This window comes from Peromyscus eremicus, chromosome 19 (genome assembly GCF_949786415.1).
Source record: "Peromyscus eremicus chromosome 19, PerEre_H2_v1, whole genome shotgun sequence".
Classification (NCBI taxonomy): Eukaryota; Metazoa; Chordata; class Mammalia; order Rodentia; family Cricetidae; genus Peromyscus; species Peromyscus eremicus.
Window position 1 is genome coordinate 50,399,739 of NC_081435.1, and position 20,676 is coordinate 50,420,414.

At 38.2% G+C, this 20,676-nt stretch overlaps 1 protein-coding gene and 1 pseudogene across 1 annotated transcript; both read left to right on the plus strand.

The window, feature by feature from the left end:
- Positions 1 to 7,015: 7,015 nt before the first annotated feature.
- Positions 7,016 to 20,043, plus strand: LOC131895859 (serine protease inhibitor Kazal-type 10-like). Its single transcript, XM_059246406.1, has 8 exons — positions 7,016 to 7,288; positions 7,642 to 7,715; positions 8,756 to 8,793; positions 10,824 to 10,939; positions 15,015 to 15,091; positions 16,066 to 16,103; positions 18,606 to 18,721; positions 19,712 to 20,043. The coding sequence occupies exons 1-8, from the start codon at positions 7,092 to 7,094 to the stop codon at positions 19,755 to 19,757; spliced, it is 702 nt and encodes a 233-aa protein (XP_059102389.1). The 5' UTR covers positions 7,016 to 7,091; the 3' UTR covers positions 19,758 to 20,043.
- Positions 17,092 to 18,599, plus strand: LOC131896102 (U6 snRNA-associated Sm-like protein LSm1; annotated as a pseudogene).
- Positions 20,044 to 20,676: the final 633 nt, after the last annotated feature.

The following is a 20,676-nucleotide window of genomic DNA, read 5'->3' on the forward strand; positions in this document are numbered from 1 at the left end:
TACCACCATCATGATCTCATAGCAGCTCTGGTTACCTGAAGAAGACCCACACAAGATCAAGCAAGCTAAAACTCTAGCATGGAAGTGTTGATAATCTTCCAGCCCTGCCATATACTGAGGATCTATTGGCAGTAGATATTTGCTGGAGGAGGGAGCATCGTTCTTTTTTGAGGATGTGGCTACTGATAAGTTTTCCACGCTCCAAATGTTGGCCCCGTACTGATATACATGAGGTTAGCACTAACTGGACTTTGTGTGTTAGTTTTAAAAGTAAAAAAGAAGAAAACCCAATCACACAAGACATGAAGTTGTGAGGGGTACAACCTGAGAGGTACATTTCAGGAATCAGAAGGGAGGAGACAGATATGATCATAGTTTATTGCATACATATATGAAACTCTCCAAAATGAACCTTTTCATTAAAAAAAAATAGATCAAATTGTGACAATTCTGTATATTATTTGGATATGGAATTAATTTTTAGAACTCAGTTACTTGATATGTACTAGAAATAGCTAAAGGGAAGCTATAATTAAAAGTAGAGAAAGTCTTTTAAAAATGACAATAAAGAGGACAGAAGGGATGGACTTAAGAGGCAGTGTATAAAGCTCATTTAAAGAGGAAAAAAGCAGTCCTGGAAAACATCAGAGCTCTTGGGCAATTGGGAAAACATTCCATGTGGTGATGGAACATCTTTAAAAGGTCAACTTATCCTATGATAATTTGTAAGTATTACTTTAAAGTCAGTGCAATAAAACAGGCCCTTTTCCCTGAGTTTAGCCAATTAACATCAAAGTTTGTAAGGGGAAAATTTGACATTATTTTTAAAAGCACTAAAAACAAAACCATAGATTGGGCAAATGAAGCAATGACATCATTCTGAACTTGTAAATAATATGAACATTTAACAAAACCCTCAGATGTCCAAGAGATATGTGGATAAATGTATGATCAAAACCTTTATCACACTGCACTGCGTCCAACTTCACCTAGCCAGACTTCCCACCTCCTTCTCCAGGGTCTATCACTGTGAGTCTCCCTGACCTCTCCATCGACAGTGTAGAGACTACGCCTTCTCCCCAGCCTGCCAGATCTAGCCTGGGTCCCACAACCAGTGCCACAGCCTGGTCTAGCCTTCCCTGCCTGTGCTCCAGCTGATCCCTAAGCTTCTGCTATGACCCTCCCTCTCTATTCCCCAGAGTCTCCTCATGCTGTATCCAGTCTTTCCACCCAGCCAAATCGACCCCCATACTCAAGGTTTGTACCAGGAGCCACATCCTGCAGACTAGCCCGGTGGCCTCTGTCCACCTGACTTCATTCCACTCAAGCCATTTCCAAACTCTAGGCACAACTCACTTGCATATCCTCTCTGCCCATCCAAGCTGCTCTGCCCAAATCAGAATTCAGGCTAAGAAAAGAAGTTCACGTGCCCAGATCTCATTGCAAAAATACAAACAATATAGAAGAACAAGCCATTATCTTGTCTCTAAAACCTGCCATCTATTTTCCAGGGATGTTTTTCTGTCAGCTTAGTGACTCTCCATGAATTTACTGATATTGTAATTATCATCTACAGTCCCACGGCCCTGCAGTCAGTACCCCTCTAGCCACTCAGGCTGGAGACAGGTTGAGTAGCAACTAGTGGACCTTGTTTTTTGGCTGGAGACACTGCCAGAGATGCATCTCTTCCTTTGTCTCAGAACCAAAAGGAAACTCAGACTCAAGTCCCTGCTCTTCTCTTCCTGTGTGTCTTCTCTAGCAAATTTCTGGTTTCTCTATGGCTAATTCAAGTCAGGTAGTCTCTAGCTCCACCCCCTGATTCACGGTAAACTTTATTGACAGTCTAGACTGTCACAGTGCGATCAAAATATCCCACAGCATTCCAGTGTGTATTTCTGGCTTCTTTATCAAATGTTAGGTGTCCATAGATGTGTGGATTTATGTCTGACTCTTCAGTTTGATTCCATTGATCAACGTGTCTGTTTTTATGCCAATATTATGCTGTTTGTATTACTGTAGCTTTGTAGTACAACTTGAAGTCAGGAATAGTGAGACCTCCTGCAGTTCTTTTATTGTTGAGGGTTGTTTTTAGCTATCCTGAATTGTTAGTTTTTCGTCATGAAGCTGAAATTGGTTTTTGAAGATTTGTGAAGGCTTGTGTTGCAATTTCAATGGGCTGACATTGAATCTGTAGATTGCTTTTGGTAGGATGGCCATTTTTACTATGTTAGTCCTACTGATCCATGAGCATGGTTGATCTTTCCATCTTCTGATATCTTCTTCAGTTTCTTTCTTCAAAGACTTGAAGTTTTTAAAAATTTCACTTGCTTGGTTAGAGTTACCCAAACATATTTTATATTATTTGAGGCTGATGTTAAGGACTAGATTCTAGGCAAGTCACTTGATTGCCTTCCAAGCAGCTGGACGACCTTGAGTTGTATGCTGAGGGGCACCCTCTGTTTCTGGCTCTTCTTTGTCATTTCAGGAGAGAAAGGTGAGGTAATTGAATCAGTATTCACATGGAATTAGAGTAATTGCAGGACCTCTACTGAGAATCTGTAATCTAGATTTTTATCTTCATTTGCGACTTTGGATTCGGGCATATTATGTCAGCCCACACTCTGCCTTTGCTTTCGTGGTTTTTCTCCTCTTCAGATATTGCAGAGAACACAATTCAGACATGGTGCCAACCCAAGTAGGGAATTTTTATTATGCCAGAATCCCTTAGAGGCAAATGCTCAGAGGCAACTAGCTGTTTATATCAGAGTACAATCAGAAGAAGAATAATTCTCCATGAAAAGAATCCCACACATGAACAATTTATTTCCACTATCCATCATCTGTCCTGGACTGACATTTATATATTATTGCATGCTCATGGGAAGTAAAGGGAAGGGTCATTAGCAAAGTAAGGGAAGAACTGCTCAGACTTCATTTTAGAAATCCTGGTAACACTCTATGAACGAATGAGGCAATGACTACCGAGGGTAGACCGTTATTACAGAAGCATTTCAACACAATTTAAGATGAGGAACCTTTAACAAGAGTCTTTATAAGGTACAGAAAATACAACATATGCCTACTAAGGATTCTTCTTATTTACTGGAAATAATGTATTAGGCTACTCTGACAGATAGAGACTCAGATCACAAAGACCCAGGCAGGAAACCTTGATGTGGTTAATCTGACCTTTATAAGACCCAAGGCTCCAGACATGTGAAAATCATTACAAAAAGCTAGACTAGGCCTTGGTGTGAACCTTTTCAATTTGTGAATATTGTTTTCAAGACTTTAGCAGCAGGAAACATAGAAGACAAGACATGGAACAAAGCTCTGCTTTTTGGTTGTGGTGCTATAGGTTAAACAGGTCACTGGGAAGAAAAGATTACCCAGAATGCAGCACTCATGGAGAAAAAAAAACTGTCTCCTCTGTAAAGAGGAAAGCCACTGGGAAAAGGAATTTCCCGCAGTGTTAAAATGACCCCAGGAAGCAGCCCCCCTACCCCCCCCCCAGTGGTGAGGAGCAATGGATGCACATAAGGACTGAAGAGGCCTGAAGGCTTCCATGAACTTGAAATATCTACTTGTACTTAATTCCCCACAGCAACCCCAGGTACAACTGACAACAGGGAATTGGCTCAGTGATTTTTCTCTTGGACCTCAATGCTACTCATTTGATTTAATGACAAACTGGGAGAAAGGATACATACCATGACCTTAGTTAAAGGAGTGTTGGAAAAAAAAATCAAAGACAGATTTGTTTTTCTTCAGCTCCTTAAATATCAGTTGGGGATATGATTTTAGCACACATTGTTCTTTAGGTGCCAGGGTATCTGATTCTTCTTCTTTGACTGGGCCTATTTTGCAAGTTAAATGCCTAGAAATGCAGGCTATTCTGGAATGTTCTCTGAAGCTATAGATGTGCTTCTATAAAAAAAAAAGAAAAAGAAAGAAAGAAAGAAAGAAAGAAAGAAAGAAAGAAAGAAAGAAAGAAAGAAAGAAAGAAAGAAATTTCATAGTTGCTTCCTCCCAAGCCTATGAAAAATTAAGGCACAACTAGACAACATGTAGACTGGATCGGATAAAGAATTCACACTTGTGAAGATAACATTAAAGGGACAACAGGGGTCTCTACTCTCAACCTGAATTAATATCTGCTAAAGCAATAAGCCCAAAGGGGTATTTAGCTGGTCTCTGAATCATCTATTAAATAGTTTTTAAATGCTATTTGATTAGCACCTGCTAGCGTCCATATAATACAAGAATTCTAGCTAATATTGATTTGCCTAGTACCTACAAGTCATAAATAAAAGTGTTCAGAATCTCCACTAGTAGTATTAAGCTCTAATACTTTGCTAGCAAATGTCTTGGGACTATATTAATAATTCTTTGTGCTCCCTCCTGAGGGCTGCCTCTTCTTTTTGCTGTTGGAAGAACAGTCTCCATTTTTATTTGTTTCCAAATGGAAATCCCTTGACATTCTATCACACAACAATTTCATTAGATTATGCTCCCATGTGGGTTAAACATTGTCCCCATTCTATCTAGAAAAACCTTAGCTATTGACTTGCGTTTCCTTGAGTTAGCAGAAGAATTAATATTGCAATATGTGGATAACTAACTGATTGCTAATATCGCACGTAAGTTGTACATTATTAATAATCCTTAAGGTACTGAATTGTCTGAAAGAGGGTAAATATATATTATCAGAGAAAAGGGCTCAAAATTGTCACCAGCAGATTGTATATAAGATTTACTATTTCAAAATAAGAAAAAAGAAATTCTACCAGATGTATAAAAGGACTGTTACTTATCTAACAGTATCTACTCTCAGTGACAATTATTGATGTTTGGTGAAATGGCAAGGTTCTATTATATCTGTAAACAAAATTTTGTCTCATGGCTAAGCCTCTGCACTAGACCCTAAAATAAGTAGCCTGAGAACATATGGGCTAAATGACCAAGTGTCAGCAAGCTGTTGACACTGTGAAGATTAGACTAGGCTAAAAAGCCACCTTTGGGTTTAACAAACTTGGATGACCTTTTTAGCCTAATGCTATGGAAAACATAGGCATAAAACTCAGTATTCTTTCTTCAAAATTGGGATTTACCTCAAGTCTCAGTGGCATAATTTTCAAAGCAATTAGACTAAAGTGATTGGATGACCACTTGGTCTGAGAGCAGTTGCTGCTACATGTGACCTACACAAGAGGCTGAAATGTTTCATTTGGGTCAGCCCACTATAGTGTATGTCTCTATAATGTAACCACTCAATTAGAACAACCATGTGTGATAGAAGTGGCCAGAAAAGACCTCCTTGCCTTATTTTGAACCATGGGTAGAAAGTATGACATAGCTCACCAGGGAATACGGTAGTAGTGTGTAATATCTACAGCCACCCTTATCAGGTAGATGCCTTGTATTTCCAGTCTAGATCATTGAGCATTTTTTAAAATTATACAAGAGTGTCGACTTTTTGCTAGGTGTTTTTCTACATCAATTGAAATGATAATATGTATTTTTAAATATTTATAAAATATCAGTCCTCAGATGTTAATCCCATCTTTCAATGCTGTGAGAAATGCATCTGGGTCCTGTTGTACAATATTTTGTGTGTTGCTGGATTCTGTTTGCTAGTATTTTTGCAGAGGATTTTCATTCAAATTCATAAGGGATACTGATTGTTAATTTTCCTTGCTAACAATGTTTATGGTTTAGCATCAGGTAATACTGGTCTTAGAATAGTTTGATAAATCTTCCATCATTTATCTTTAAGCTTTATTTATTTTTAAATGATTTTATTATTGAGAAGATATATCTCTATAACTCCCAACTTTCCTTCTACCCTAATGCTATTTTGTCCCCACCTCTTCCTCCTAAATTCACAATTTCTTATTTAATTATTATATTACAAATTATCTGTAATTTGCTGTTGTTGTTGTTGTCAGAGATGAAGCCAGGTGTATTAGTTCCTTTTCTGCTGCTGTGATAAACACCATGACCAAGGCAGCATACAGTAGGAAGGGTTTGTTTGGACTTACAGTTTCAAAGGGTTGGGAGCCGTAGTGACAGGGACAGCATGGCAGAGGACAGCCGATATGGAGCTGGAAGCTAGGAGCTGAGAGCTCTCGTCTCACACAGTGAGCACAAAACAGAGAGAGCAAGCCAGGAATGGTAGGAGTGTTTGAACTCTCACAGTCCAACCCTGTGACCTTCTTCCTCTTTCATGTATGACTGGCGACAAAGCCTCTGTTCTCTCTGAGTGAAGTAATTTCAGTTATTGCTCCTTTTGTGTGGTCAAACTCACTAAAGTTTGTAGATTTGTTTCTCTTTTCGAACAACAAGCGTTTGGTACAGTGGCAAAGATTAAGCGGATTAATGCTACAAGTGTATGTATTGTCTTTCTGTTCTGTTCATTAGGTTATAGTTGCATCGGATTTTCTCATATTTCAGTATCTAATATAGTTCATCTCATTGATTTCAGAACTTCATTCTTCCCCACTCTGGGCCTGTAGAGCTCTAAATCGCCTTGGAAATATGTTTTAGCTGCATGTTGAAAGATGTTTCGATTTGTCATTCATCTCATGGTATTTTATGATTTAAATTCTGATTATTTTTTTAACTCATTCATTATTTAGCAGGCAATAGAATAGTAGCAATTATCATGAATTCTGTTTTCTGGAATTCCGTACCTGACTGTACCTCATCTGCACTTTATAAACACATCAACCATCAGAACACATGTATTAGCAATCAGTTCACTGTAGTGTTCCTGGAGTGTTGAATCCATAGGCTTTAACATTTCTCTGGAAAAATCCTAATATATATTTAGTTTATAAAACTATTAAGGAGATCAAGCCTTGTTAAATTCAAATTTTGCTCTCTTTTTTTCCTACTTTATTCTCTAGCATGAAAAAAATTGTATTCATATTCCTTATCTATGTTAGGATCAATAATTGCACTCACTGACTTCTCTCTTCGTATTTCTAGGTACAGGAGATCAAATTGTCCCCACACCTCCTGCTGAGGGATGATCTATATAGATACTGATCTAGTTATCAGTATTGGGAAGCATTTGGTAGGTACCTCTCATGACCTATTTTACAGCCTCTAGGGAACAAACAGCATACTTAGGTGTCTTACCTGCCCCAGGCCACCATTTACCCTTTTCAAGTTCTCCACTCCAGGACCCGGAAACAAGAGTTAGCTTGAAGGCTATATTGAAGAAGAGTGAGAAGCGAGCCGTCTCCGGAGGTTTGTACTTAAATTCACCACCTTTCTGCATAAGGTAGGTGAGGTGAGGTAACAGGAAGGTGGCCACAATACAAGCATTGCTGTGATATTATAGAGGAAGACAGCCCTGGTATACTACACTGCTGTCACTATTCAGAGAAAGAGAGCCCCAGGACCCAGCACTGCCGTTAGTCGTGTTTGAAGGAGAGCACAGTGTACATCACTCACAGTTTTGCTCCAGCGGAAGATAGGCCCAGTGTGCAACCTCGACGTCAGTATTGTTTCAGATACTCTTCTCTGAAATAACTGTCTTAAATGTCTAAACAAAACCCAGTTTCAAAGGATCATGTCTACTTTTAATGCAGCCAGACTCCTCTTAACAAACATTCTGAATGATTCCTCCTGCAGATTTGGTCAAATGGAGTTATTTTCACTATGGACCAAAGCTGTTTTCATCACCTTGACTTTTGCTCTTTATTCCGGTAAGTTTTCACTCTTGGGTAGAATGCCTGATGTGCTGCTGTAGGAAGACAGGACTAGAATGTTTGTATGGTTGTTTTATTGCCTTTTCGTTTCTTTCTGTTTGTTTGTTTGTTTGTTTGTTTGTTTTGTTTTTTGAGACAGGGTTTCTCTGTGTTGCTTTGCACCTTTCCTGGAACTCACTTTGTAGCCCAGGCTGGCCTCAAACTCACAGAGATCCGCCTACCTCTGCCTCCCAAGTGCTGGGATTAAAGGCGTGCACCACCACTGCCCGGCCACCTTTTTATTTCTTAAATTGGTAAAATAAGAAAAAGCAGGTTATAAATTCCTTCTAAATACCATGTGAAAAGCTGCCTTTCTTTTTTCCTATGGTGGAGAAAGAGAGACAGAATGCTGGTTTACTGTGTACAGTAGAATTTAGTACTTTGCACATTACTAAATTCAGGAACTTTCGACTGATTTTTTATAGTTGATATTTTTGGGGGATTTTATAGCCTGCTTGTTAAATGCAAAGTGCAGGGAAGGAATCCTCTTTTCTAGGTCTGGTATGCTTCACCACTCTGAATTGTTGCTTTCAGCTCCCAACCCTGAAATCAAAGATATGTATAAGGAAAGAGCACTTGACACCTCGGGTGATACTACCGCTCTATCATTAATATTTCATAATGAAGTAGATTTTAAGTACTGACAAATATCCTGATAACAGAAGACAGAGTTCTGAAGTCACCCTTTGTACAGCATCTTCTTCTACCCTAATTAGGTGTATCTGCTGTAAATCTTTTAAAAGCTGGCATTTTCACGTTTGTTGGAGACTTCCCTAGAAGTTATTGAAAACATAAATAATTTTTCACGGAGCTGCATGTGCCTGGCTACTAATTGTTTTTCTTAATTATGTAGATACGTTTGAGAATTTTGATTTTTGCTACTAGCATAGAATTCTCATCCCATTGGTGGGAGCTCCTGGACTGGATCACTGAGGCACACTTCTGCCACTGTTGTGTCTGTGGTGTGCTTATTTTTAAAACTGTTTTTGTTGTTGTAGAAACCGCTTTCCCAAAATATTCCACGTTCGGAATGCAAGTAAGTTACTTGGAATTTGAAATATAATTTTAAATGTTTGTCAAGTTTTAGAATCTCAGTAAGACTGTCTAAAGTATACAGAGTTTCAAAAGGTAAAAAAGAAAATACTGTTTATGCGTGTATTATTATACCAAAGTCAAGTAACACAAGCAAGTGAGCAGCATAAAACCACATTGGTATGATCTAGGTATGATTGAAGTGATAATGTGTATAGAAATGTATCTAGAAAAGCCATTGGCAATTATTAGCTGCTCTTTACATAACTGAGATGCTCTTTACAAAACTGATGCTCTTTACAAAACTGAGTAAAATTGTTCATCCTAACAAAGAGAAATAAAGTAGCATACCAATTATCAATATTTAGGAGAATAAATAGTAATGACCTCTATTATATATATATATATGTGTGTGTGTGTGTGTGTGTATAGATGTATCTGTATACATATATATATACATAATATATCATATTATGGTAGAAATAAACTCTACTTTTAAATGTCAGCATATATAAAGGTCACAAGGTTATGTTAAAAACAAATAATATACAAACACAACTAGCATTCCACCACACAAAATTGTCAAGATTTCTAAAGCTATATAAACTAAGTAAATGTAGTGAATATATGAATATTAATTAGCAAAAATTTGAAGAGAGATGGAATAGTAAACAACACATCTGACTTCATGCTTTTGTTAAGGTGGTGGGAGTGATGAAGATCTAACCTGAGAAGGGGAGGCCATTGGAGAAGGGGGGTGGCCACAACATTATACAAACACAGAGAGAAGCTGCTGCCTTCGCCCACACTGGTGACAGCACTTCATTAAATAAGTGGGAACTGAGAGCGAGCACTGGAAAACCCCTGCTTTAGTAAGTACAGAACAGAACTCTTCAGGAAGGTTCTTCATTTAAATGGCAATTTCACAATGGCCGAGTTTATGACTTAAAAACATTAGTGAACTTCATTTCTCAAAGATTTAATAACATCCAACTTTTTAGTTTTAGTAAAACTTAGTTGGTCATTTTAAAACTTGTCAGGTTGTAGAGAAAAAAATCAGTTGATATTATTGTTGAGGTCTTGACAAAGGATAATATTAGCATGACTAAAGGACTCGTGATAATAGTGTACATATTTAATACCCATATACCTAAAATATGATTAAAATAGGTGTCAGTGCTGTAGAACACCCACACTGGACCCACTGGCTTCTCTTTCATGCTTTGTTATGATTAGAATGAATGGTGTGCTGCAGATTTTCACTATCCTGCTTTATAAATAAATATCTGTAGTCACAAATTTGAGACTTCTTTACTAAGTTTCATAGCTGGCCAATGGCCAAATTTGTACGGTTCCCTAGGCCGAGAATAATTTTTAAAATTTGTAGATAGAAAAAAATACAAAAGGTTTTTCTTTGTATGTGAACCTTATAGGAAATACAAATTTCAAAGTCCAAAAATGAAGGGTCGAGCCACACTCCCTTATTTGCATATTATCTGGATGCTTTCCTACGTCATGGCAGAGTGGAAAGCAGCACCGAAGACCACTGGCTCCCCAAAGCCTGATTTTCCTACCTATCCCTTTATAGAAATGTCCACTCAGCTGCTCTACGGTTCAGATAATAAGCACATATGGTTCATCTCAATATCTACAGTATATGACCATATGTTAATATAATTCAAAACATAATAAAGACCAACAACTTAAGGTTTGGCTTTATATATCTCAATACATTTATGTTTATTTACCTGACATCAATTTTTTAACTTTTCTGTTCTAGTTTGTTTTTAGAAATTGAGTAGTCTGTGTTCTCTAAACGTTGATAATATTGCCAAAAGAATAGAATGCCTTGGAGGACTTCTACAAAAGTATTGAGACTACTTTATTAGTTAGGATAGTGGGTGTGTAGATATTTGTTTTTGATCCTAAATATGCATTATGCTATCTCTTGTTGAATGTATGATATATCATATTTCAATAATATTGTAACCAAATGCTCACTATTAAATAATTTTTACTGTATTTCTCTTACAGATAGACTGTCAACCCTATGCAACTCTTCATGACATGTGTACCAAAGAGTATTATCCAATCTGTGCAAGTAATGGGAAAACTTATTGCAATAAATGTATCTTCTGCAATGCACTGAGGTAAGAATGCAGCAGTAAATACTTGGTCTTCCAGTCATGAATAAAGCATTACACAGTGATTTAAAGATTCATGTTGTTGGTAATCTAGGCATATGGGATGTAGCAAAGTTAGCTATGTTTTATAAAAGCCAAAGAAATGTACTTCTAGCTCCTCTTAAGAGTATTCCTCGTTAACCGTCAACATATATGTGCTAAGTGTTCTGCAGATGTGTAAATGGATTAATTTAACTTAATTTGCTGAACTCCTGTCCCTCTGTCCTTTGTTCTAAGTGTATGCTGTCTGAAGGCTTATCAGCCTTCTTTTTTTGTTTCCTTGTGGGTGTATCTCCTCTTGAAAAATTCAAATATTCGCCTGTTTGCTTCCAAAGTTATACATGCCTCTTGGCAGACCTGGAATTCTCTCGAGCTCTTCTTGCATGGATCTGCTGTGGCTTTTGACTGAGAGGTGTCAAGGACCTCCACAGTAGCGAAAGGGCATATGAAGGAGCAAGGAAGCAAGCTACACAGCCACTTTTAGAATAACTCATAATCTCCAACTTGTCCCGAGTTCAAATCCTCACTTATAAATATTTATATAAGCATGTAAATTATCCAAAAAGTGTGATTAACTTTTAATGATTTTTTCCCTTTTTCCTTTTGATTCTCCAGGAAAAGTGATACTGTTTTCTCATTTTCTCATTATGGTAAATGCTGACATTTTCTGGAGCTAAACAACCCAATGGCCATAATTATGGTACCTTTCTGCAGTGAGTTCTAAAATTAGAATTTCTTGGTCAAAGACTTCCATGCATAGAAGACCAGATGAATCACACTATATGACAGAGGATTAAATACTGTGCATTCAAGGTTGCTCTCAACAATAGGAATCTATAATTTCAGAATTTCTATTTTCTATGTTCATTAATAAAATGACAATTTGAAATCTCAATGTCCAAGCGGGGTGTGATACTTACACGTACAATCCTAACACTTGGGAGGCTGAGGCAAGACTCACTGATGGGAATCTGAGCTTGAGCTACAGAGAAATTTGATCACAAACAACAAAACCCTTAGCCTAAAGTTATGTTCGGTAATGTAAGCCCTGATTCAATTTAAAGCTCTAAGTATCTAAATATTTTGCTGAATAAAATGTTAAACACTTTAAAATAAAGTGTTATTAAACGTATTAGAGTGGTTCTTTTTTCATTTGAGTGTATAATGACTTAAGATACATTTTTTTTTTTTTGGTTTTTCGAGACAGGGTTTCTCTGTGTAGCTTTGCGCCTTTCCTGGAACTCACTTGGTAGCCCAGGCTGGCCTCGAACTCACAGAGATCCGCCTGGCTCTGCCTCCCAAGTGCTGGGATTAAAGGCATGCGCCACCACCGCCCAGCCTCTTAAGATACATTTTAAGGCAGGGTGGTGGTGGTGCACACCTTTAATGCCAGCACTCAGGAGGCAGAGGCAGGCAGATCTCTGTGAATACGAGGCCAGCCTGGGCTACAGAATGAGTTCCAGGACAGGCTCCAAAGCTACACAGAGAAATCCTATCTCAAAAAAAAAAGACATATTTTGGTACCCGTTATCTTAGAGATATTCCCAAATATCACATTACTTGAGAAATTTTTAAATAAATGAGACATCTTAGATTCTCTTCGTTCTCAAGTTTCAGAACAACCAGAGGGGGATTTTGAGCAGTTAATAGTCTGAGAGGTCTCTCAGGTTAGCTTCTCATGAACCTTGGAGAATCATGATGGTATGAGACATAGCTTCATCTCAGTCAAGGTAGAAAAGAAAGAGGCAAATAGCATGAACTCACTGGCAAAAAGCTTTAGTTAGAGAGGGACGGAGGTTCGGGTTGAGAAAAATGGGACAATACCGATTTGAAGAGATTCAGGCTGCCAACTAAAAGGATAAGAAATAGGTCCTTTATCTGATCACTTATGTTCTCTGAGATCTCATAATTTTCCACTCATCCTCAGCATAAATTTTTTAACATTAATAAAAATTAGTCTAAGGTAGCTCTTTCTTGAATATGGTAAGTACCAGGGCCTGTTTGTCCTAGAGACATGATGGTGTTCCCATGTTAGGGGTGGTTTCTTCCCTGGGGTCAGAGTTGAAAATAAAAGGAAGCACATGTCACAGACTGGTAGCAAAGCTGGTTAGACAGATGCATAGTTAGTAACTCTATGTTAGCAGAGTAACTCTATGTTAGCAGAGTAAATCTATGTTAGAAGAGTGGATAAGTGCCTGAAAATTCTATCTGTCCCTTGTCCCTGTGAGGGTTTCTGTTTAAACCATTGATTTAGCCTCTAAGTTTTGGGGGATATATCTACTCACAAATGCATGCAGTTGCCATAAATCAAAATGAAAATATAGCAGATAGAATAGGAATCCAATCATGAGTGCTCAGTTCTGGTGAAGATTGGGAAGGGCTGTTGTGTTATTGTATGGGGGGGGACTATAAAAACGACAGCTGGGTACTATGTATTTCAAAAATCTAGGAGCACTCTGAAGATTTTCACCATAAAGTCATTATAAGTATGGTAATATATGTTTAACTGATTTTAAAATTACTCAATATATAGATGTATTATGCAAACATCGCATCATATTCCATTATTTTGTACCATTTTATATTTTATTTATATTTCTGTTTAAAGGTAAATTAAGAAAAATAGAGAAATTATAAGAGAAATTGTCTAAGGGAACAGTAAGAACTTATGGGAGGGGAAGGAGAAAGGAGGGCCAGAGGTATGAGATAAAATACATTTTTATAGAGCTATCCTATGCAACACAGTCCCATATACAGCGAGTGCACACGATGAAAATTTTAAATTAATTAACAGATACATATGTGTGTACTCATGGGACTCACGTTGGCTTCTTTTCTTAGTGACTTCTACCAATCAATCCATGTAAAGGCTGGGTTGGCCATGGTGTTGTAAGCCAGTAACCTCAGTAGTCATTAGGCAAGGACTGTGGATTTAGCCTAGCCTGTGCTACATAGTGAAACCATTGTGAAGCTTGGATATGGCATAGTGGTCATTTGGCCAGAGACAGGGTTAGAACTCAAGGATTTCAACTGCCAACACTTTCCCCAATGTCAGGCTGTGAGAAACTTCAGTAAAGAACTCCACGGAATCCCAACTTCATGTCTCACTGTGCCTCCCACTTAATTCGAGGACTTATCAGATCATTAACTTTTATAACTTAGGACACTGCCCACTGTGGCCTCAATCCCCCCTCTCTCCCCTCCCCACCGCCACTACCTTGTTATCCTATCTTCATCCTCTAGCCAGGATTCCCTCATGCTGAGTGTTTGGCGACTCTTCTGGGACGTTTTCAAGCATACCACAGCCCTGGCTTCTTAGAGAGACAACAGATTTTCTGTTTGGGCTGTGGAAATGGACATTGGTAAAAAGTCTCCAGCGGATGATTATTCCTGGACACATTGGGTCATGTTGTACTTAACTTTCTGCTGAGAGAACTATTAAGAACGAGTGAGGTGCATCTCATGAGCTATTTTGCCGCCTCCAGGAGGAACACAGCCTACTGCTATGATTGATCTGCTCTGGGCTTTTGATCTCGTTCCTGAACAAGGTTTTCAAGGGAAAAAACAATCTGAACTGCAGCTGGAGAGAAGCAGCTGAGAAGAGAAGACAAGTGAAACATTACTGTCCAGAGCTGTTGGTGTCTCTCCACTGTCTTTACTGTTCCAGGCAGGGGACAGAGAGGTGGCTGGAGACTGTCCAGGAGCCTAGAGTTCCAAGGTCTTTCTTTCTAAAAGAATTCTCAAAATCTGGGGTTCCAATGTGGGTATTTCTTGAAGTGCAGCAAGCCTTCTGCTTAGCTGAGCCGGTGGCTGGGAGAATAGGTTCCGTGAGGGCATTTCACGTCTCCAGGGGGACTCTGCACTTCTCTTACCCGTGTCTTATTGATTTTGAGGATTGGTAAAGGAATGGAGGAAGATTCGTGTTAACCATATTAGGAATCTGGGATGGGGGTGGAGGGGGTGAGGGGGAGTGGTTCCTTGGTCTGTAAGAAACTTTCCTTTGGAAATGTGTTATAGATGCTCTTAAATGATTGTTCCTCAGACTTGATAAAATGTCTTCCTCTTTATTATGGATCAAAATCGTTTTCATTCTGGCCTTGGTGTTTCCTCTTTATTATGGTAAGTCAATTTTGTGCTACTCCCTTCCCAGGCATATAATGCTGGAAGCATCCATTGCAATTCAGGAACAGATGGATTTTTACACTGGGGTTAGAAGCACCAAACTGGTGAAAGGAAAATCATTATCTTACGAATTTCTTTAGAACTTATGCCAATGAATCACTTTTACTCCTGTTCTGCCTTAGAAGACTGGAGCATAGAACCTGAATTAGAATATGTAGCAGAAGCTGAGCATATCCATGTGTGCCCATAAAGCCAGTTACTCAAAGGCACAAGGAAAGACAATTGCCAGCAGAGGTCAAGGCCAACTTGGACAAGACAGTTAGAGAGACGACCTCCTTTAAAAGCAAATCTTAAAAATAATACTTTGGATTTTTACGTTGGTGTTATTGATCTTTGGTTAGAGATATTTACACTCATCCCATTTTGAAGGACGCATTCCAGCATTGCTAAATGTCATGTGTGAGCTACATGGTTGTCTTCCAGATCTGGTGTTCCTTGACATTTTCATTGTTGTTTGTCAGCTGAGTCCTGTAAGTCAAGTTCTGTGCTTACAGAGAAAACTCATTGATTCTTCCACTGACACATCCTAAATTGCAGAATAAATAAAGGAATTGAGGAAGATTTAGATCCAAAATACTAACTCTTAATAATTATTAATCAAATTTTTTACATGTCTTTTACGCAAAGCAAATTAAGTGACTTTCTTACAAGGCATTTTCCCTCTGATTAGGCTACTTTACATAGAAAGGAAAACTATGGTATCTTTAAAAGGAAAGTTTTAGAAATTAATAAACAATAACAAACATTTTCAGATTTGAAACCATTCTGCAAATACATTATTTTACTGCTACCACAATTCCTCACCTTACTTTGAAGATCATGAATAAGCAATTTGTACAGGTTACTTCTGCTAAGTACTGTATTTTTCCCTTCTTCTTATTCTTGACTTTTCTTTTATCTGCTGGTTTCAGAAACTACTTGTGCATTTTCAACAGAAGTCCGTCATAAGGTAAGTTAACAGTGATTAATTTGTCAATTTTGTAGGAGCCAGAGGTGTTGAGGACACCATGAGAACTTGGCCCATAGAATCAACTAAACAGGGCTCATAGGGGCTCACAGGGACTGAAATGAAAATCATGGACCTTGCATGGGTCTGCTCTAGGTCCTCTGCATATATATTATGCTTGCTAACTTAGCATTTTGTGGAACTCCTCACAATGGAAGTGGGGGTGTCTCTGATTCTTTTGCTTGCTCTTGGGACCCTTTTCCTCCTAATGAGTTCTCTCGTTCAACTTTGATATGTCGTTGTCATTACACGAAGACAAGAATGAGTCTTGCCAGAAGCTGGAGAGATGACTCAGAGGTTAAGAGCACTTACTACTCTTGCAGAGGAACCATATTTGGTGCCCAGCACCTACTTGACAACTCAAAACTATCTGTAACTCTGATTCCATGAGATCAACTGCCTCTTCTGAATTTCGTGGGCTCTTGCACATGTGTGGTGAACATATATACACCCAGGCACATATGCATACACATACATATACACATATGCATACATAATAAAAGTCTTGCCAACACTTTGCATTGTTTAGCATTATAGACACGATAAAATATCCTATTATCCAAAAATTCCATTAATGAACCAAATCCTTATTGTATACAAGTATCTAACATATTTAAAAAGATATTTAAAGTAGACTTGTTTATTCTAGCAAGGAAAGAAGATTGAAAGTAATTGAATGATATATTTAAGGGTGGATTAATCATAATTTTTCAAATATTAACACTATTATGTTATATAGATGTGAGGAAGAACTATAGTCCTAAACAACTGAATAGATAAAAGTTACAAAGAAGTTGAAAGGCAAATTCACCAGAAAAAAAAACTATTGTCTATTTCTGCAAATCACCAATACTTTCATTATCTATGTCTGTATAAGATCTTACACATCTATACAAAGGCTCATATATATGAGTGTATATGTCTGTCGTGAATGGTTCAGAAGGGCAAGAGACTAAAAGGTAAATAAGTTTTATGATCTCTCATGACTTAAAATAATGAGAGATTTGACATAAATGTGAAGAGAAGTAGAGACAGGAAAACTCTATTCTAAAATTCAGATATCCAAATGCACGGCTTTTTAAAAAAATCAGGTTTACCCTGTCTGTGTCCCACCAATGTGCAACTGGATGCCCTCGCCGACCATGGCTATCCAGTGCAGCCTTGCCTGAGCTCAAAATGCCCGGCACTATATGCCCGACACTGCCAGGCTCATTGAGGACATGGACAAAGAGCACTTGGTCCTACTTTGATGTGGAAGGACTTAAAGGTTTTTTTTAAAGAAGCATTGATCAGTTTGCTGCATCGGTCCTGCATCAGACTGTGGAGTGCATCCATGTGGGCAAAAAGAATGGTGATATTCCTCGAGGGATTTTTGTAGTCAGAGGAGAAAATGTGGTCCTACTAGGAGAAACAGACTTGGAAAAGGAGAGTGACCTGCCCCTCCAGCAGGTATCTATCGATGAAATCCTAGAAGAACAGCGGGTAAAACTGCAGGCCAGATGGGAGGGAGAGGAGCTGAAGGTTCAGGCCCTTAAAGATCGGGGCCTCTCCATCCCTCGCGCAGACACTCTGGACGCATACTGAGGCCTTTGCTCTAGAGAGCGAGGGCTGTCACCTGGTCACCTCACACATTTGACCAGAGACTGTTTAGTGAAAGTGGTCTTAGTCATTCACATGGGCCACCATGAAGAAATCATGTGATTTGTTTTTTAAACAAAATCATTGTATGTTTTGTTTTGCTTTTCTGTTTCAAACAGTCTTGTTATATAGCTCTGGCTAACCTGAATCTCACTATGTAGAGCAGGCTGGCCTCTAACTTGTGGGATTACAGGTGTGTTCCACCATGCCCAGCTTTATTGTTTAAAGAAACAGTGACATGACCCTCCCTCACACAAGTCACTGTGGAGCCAAGAATCACGTCTTTATATAGCTTTTCTTATCTCAGAGTTTACATTTCTTTCTAAAAGATATTTCTTCATTTATTTGTAAATAAAGAATGAATCCCATAAAAAGTAAAAATAAAAATCAAGTTTATAAAAAATATATCAATAATATAATGTATTTGGGTCAGCAAGATTGTTTAGTGAATAAAGGTGCCTGCCTCCAAGCCCCATTTCCTGAGTTCAATCTCCAGGGCCTATATGGTAGAAAGAGAGACTGATACCAGCAAGTTGTCCTCTGATCTCTACATTAATGTCATGGCATGCATGTAGATATGCATGCACGAACACACACACACACACACACACACACACACACACACACACACACCTGTGAGCACACACGCACACATAACACAAAATAAATAAATGTAATTGTATATGTATAACATATTTAAGTTTAGGCACCTCAGTGTTTATATTTAAACTATTCTGTTGTGTGTCTTTTTTTCCCCACAAAGATCAGTATATGATAAATCTTGTATTGTCTCTTTATCTCTGACAGCCTGACTGTGAAATGTACAGAAAAGTCCCAAATAAGTGTACCAGGGAGAAGAATCCAGTTTGTGGAACTAATGGACATACTTATAGCAATGAATGTGTTTTCTGCAATGCCATGATGTAAGAACACATGATTAAATATTGGCTTTTCCTAAGTAATGAGGAAACTGTAAGGACATGATAGAAAACCCTGTTTCTGATAACCCAGATATAACATACAGACAGTAAACTCTGTTATTCCTAAGACCATAGGAACTCACTTGCACCCTTCCTTTAATTTCTCATTTGCAAAACTTGCTTTTTTATTTGACCCTTCAGTGTGACTCTGAAGAATACTCTGCAAATGTATCCACTGGTTAATTTAAATGAATTATTGATGAGCTGCTAACAGCATACTGGTAAACAAGATAACATAATTCCAAATGCAGATGCTGAATAATAATGATCCTGCTGTATGAGCAGAATATTCAAGTATAGAACTCTGAAATCCATCACAATTGAATTTAGTACTAAGGAGGGATGTCTCTGGTGATCCACTTTGTCTACTGAACTTGGGGACAGCTTCCTAACGTTCCTAAGGACCAGGGCAGTCTGGTAGCACTTCCTCTCTCCTTCCTCCCTGCCATATCATTCTGAATCACATTCTTTTATCATATAAGGAGCATGTAAAAAATTGCTTAATGAATGGTAATAAATTCATACATTTTTTAAAACTTTAATTCAGCTGTATTCCTACCTCACTCCACATTTTCTCTCTCCCAAGTGTTTCCTTCCATAAACATTTCTGTGTAGTTTATCTCCAAAATGTATTCAGCTTCTAGAGGAGAACTAAGACAATTTCTAGTCCTCTTCTCTTTTGGATTGAAGATAGTTGCAAGGCAGAGTCAGGACTGGGCTTTTAGGAAAAGTCAAGAACTCCAACATGAGAGATAGGACACGTGCGAGGGTGGAGAATTGGTGAGCTGTAGCTGCTGGTAGGTGGCAGCATCTCTGTGTCAATACATGCCAGAGCCTCCTTGTTGTAAAGCAATGAATGCAACAAAATCTACAAGTGTTAACTGAAAATGGTAGCTCAACTCTGTATTTTCCTTCTGACTTCTTTATTTCCAGATCTGCTAAAGATAAATTTGATTATCTGCATCATGGTCCTTGTTGAATTTTGTATGGGTCACGCATACATCATCCTTTTCCATAGTGGATCCTGCAATCAAGTAAAATTTTCTCAGTTGGTGCTTCAGATTCCTAGCAACAAATGAAGTCTTCGGTGGTTCATAGAGTGGAAGATAGGATATTAAAGAATTTCTCCAACCTGTGATGGAAGGATTTTATTTCAGTTATTTGACGATAGTGTTAAAAATTGTTATCTTAATTTTGTGTTTGATAATATTCAGTGTGATTGTAATCATAAATGTTTCGTTCAATAAAATGTTAAATAAATTTCATCTTTATTAGGAATTCTTTATCTTGGAGGCAGATGGTTAAGGTAAATAAATACTTTTAGTAATCATAATTTGTTGATGCAAAAAAAAAATAGCTCTCACCTTGAAGGAAATAAGAGATATTTCTGGAGTCCTTTTGGGTAACTGTGAACACAGATTTAGATTACCCCAAATTCCATGATCCAACATGGAAGCAATTTCATAAAATTTACAGTCTTACAGAACAAAAAAAATCACAAACCAAGGCAAGTTTAAAATAAATTAGTGGGTACATCAGAGAGATGGCTACAGCCAGCAAGACTGGAGAAGCTTTTCTATAGGCTTCTGTGGAGGTTTGGATAAGAACAGCCTCAGAGGCTCATATGTTTGAATGGTTGGTCCACAGTTGGTGGAACATTGAGGAAGGGTTAGGAGATGTGGCCTTGTTGGAGGAGGTATGTCACTTGGGATGGGCTTTGAGATTTCAAAAGCTCATACCGTTCCCCTTAGCTCTATCTCCCTTTCCCTCCCTTCTTCTCTCTCTGCCTCATGCTTGTGTATCAGACTCAGCTCTCAGATATCGCTCATCATCATGCCTGCTTGGTGCCATGCTCCCCACCATAAGGGTCATGAACTCTTCCTCTGAAACTGTAAGCA

Excerpts from the sequence above, each read along its gene's own strand:
- LOC131895859 (XM_059246406.1), top strand. The coding sequence starts at position 7,092 with ATGACCTATTTTACAGCCTCTAGGGAACAAACAGCATACTTAGGTGTC. Across the intron at positions 7,716-8,755 it reads GACTTTTGCTCTTTATTCCG|AAACCGCTTTCCCAAAATAT; the intron begins GTAAGTTTTCAC and ends TTGTTGTTGTAG. Across the intron at positions 8,794-10,823 it reads ATTCCACGTTCGGAATGCAA|ATAGACTGTCAACCCTATGC; the intron begins GTAAGTTACTTG and ends TTTCTCTTACAG.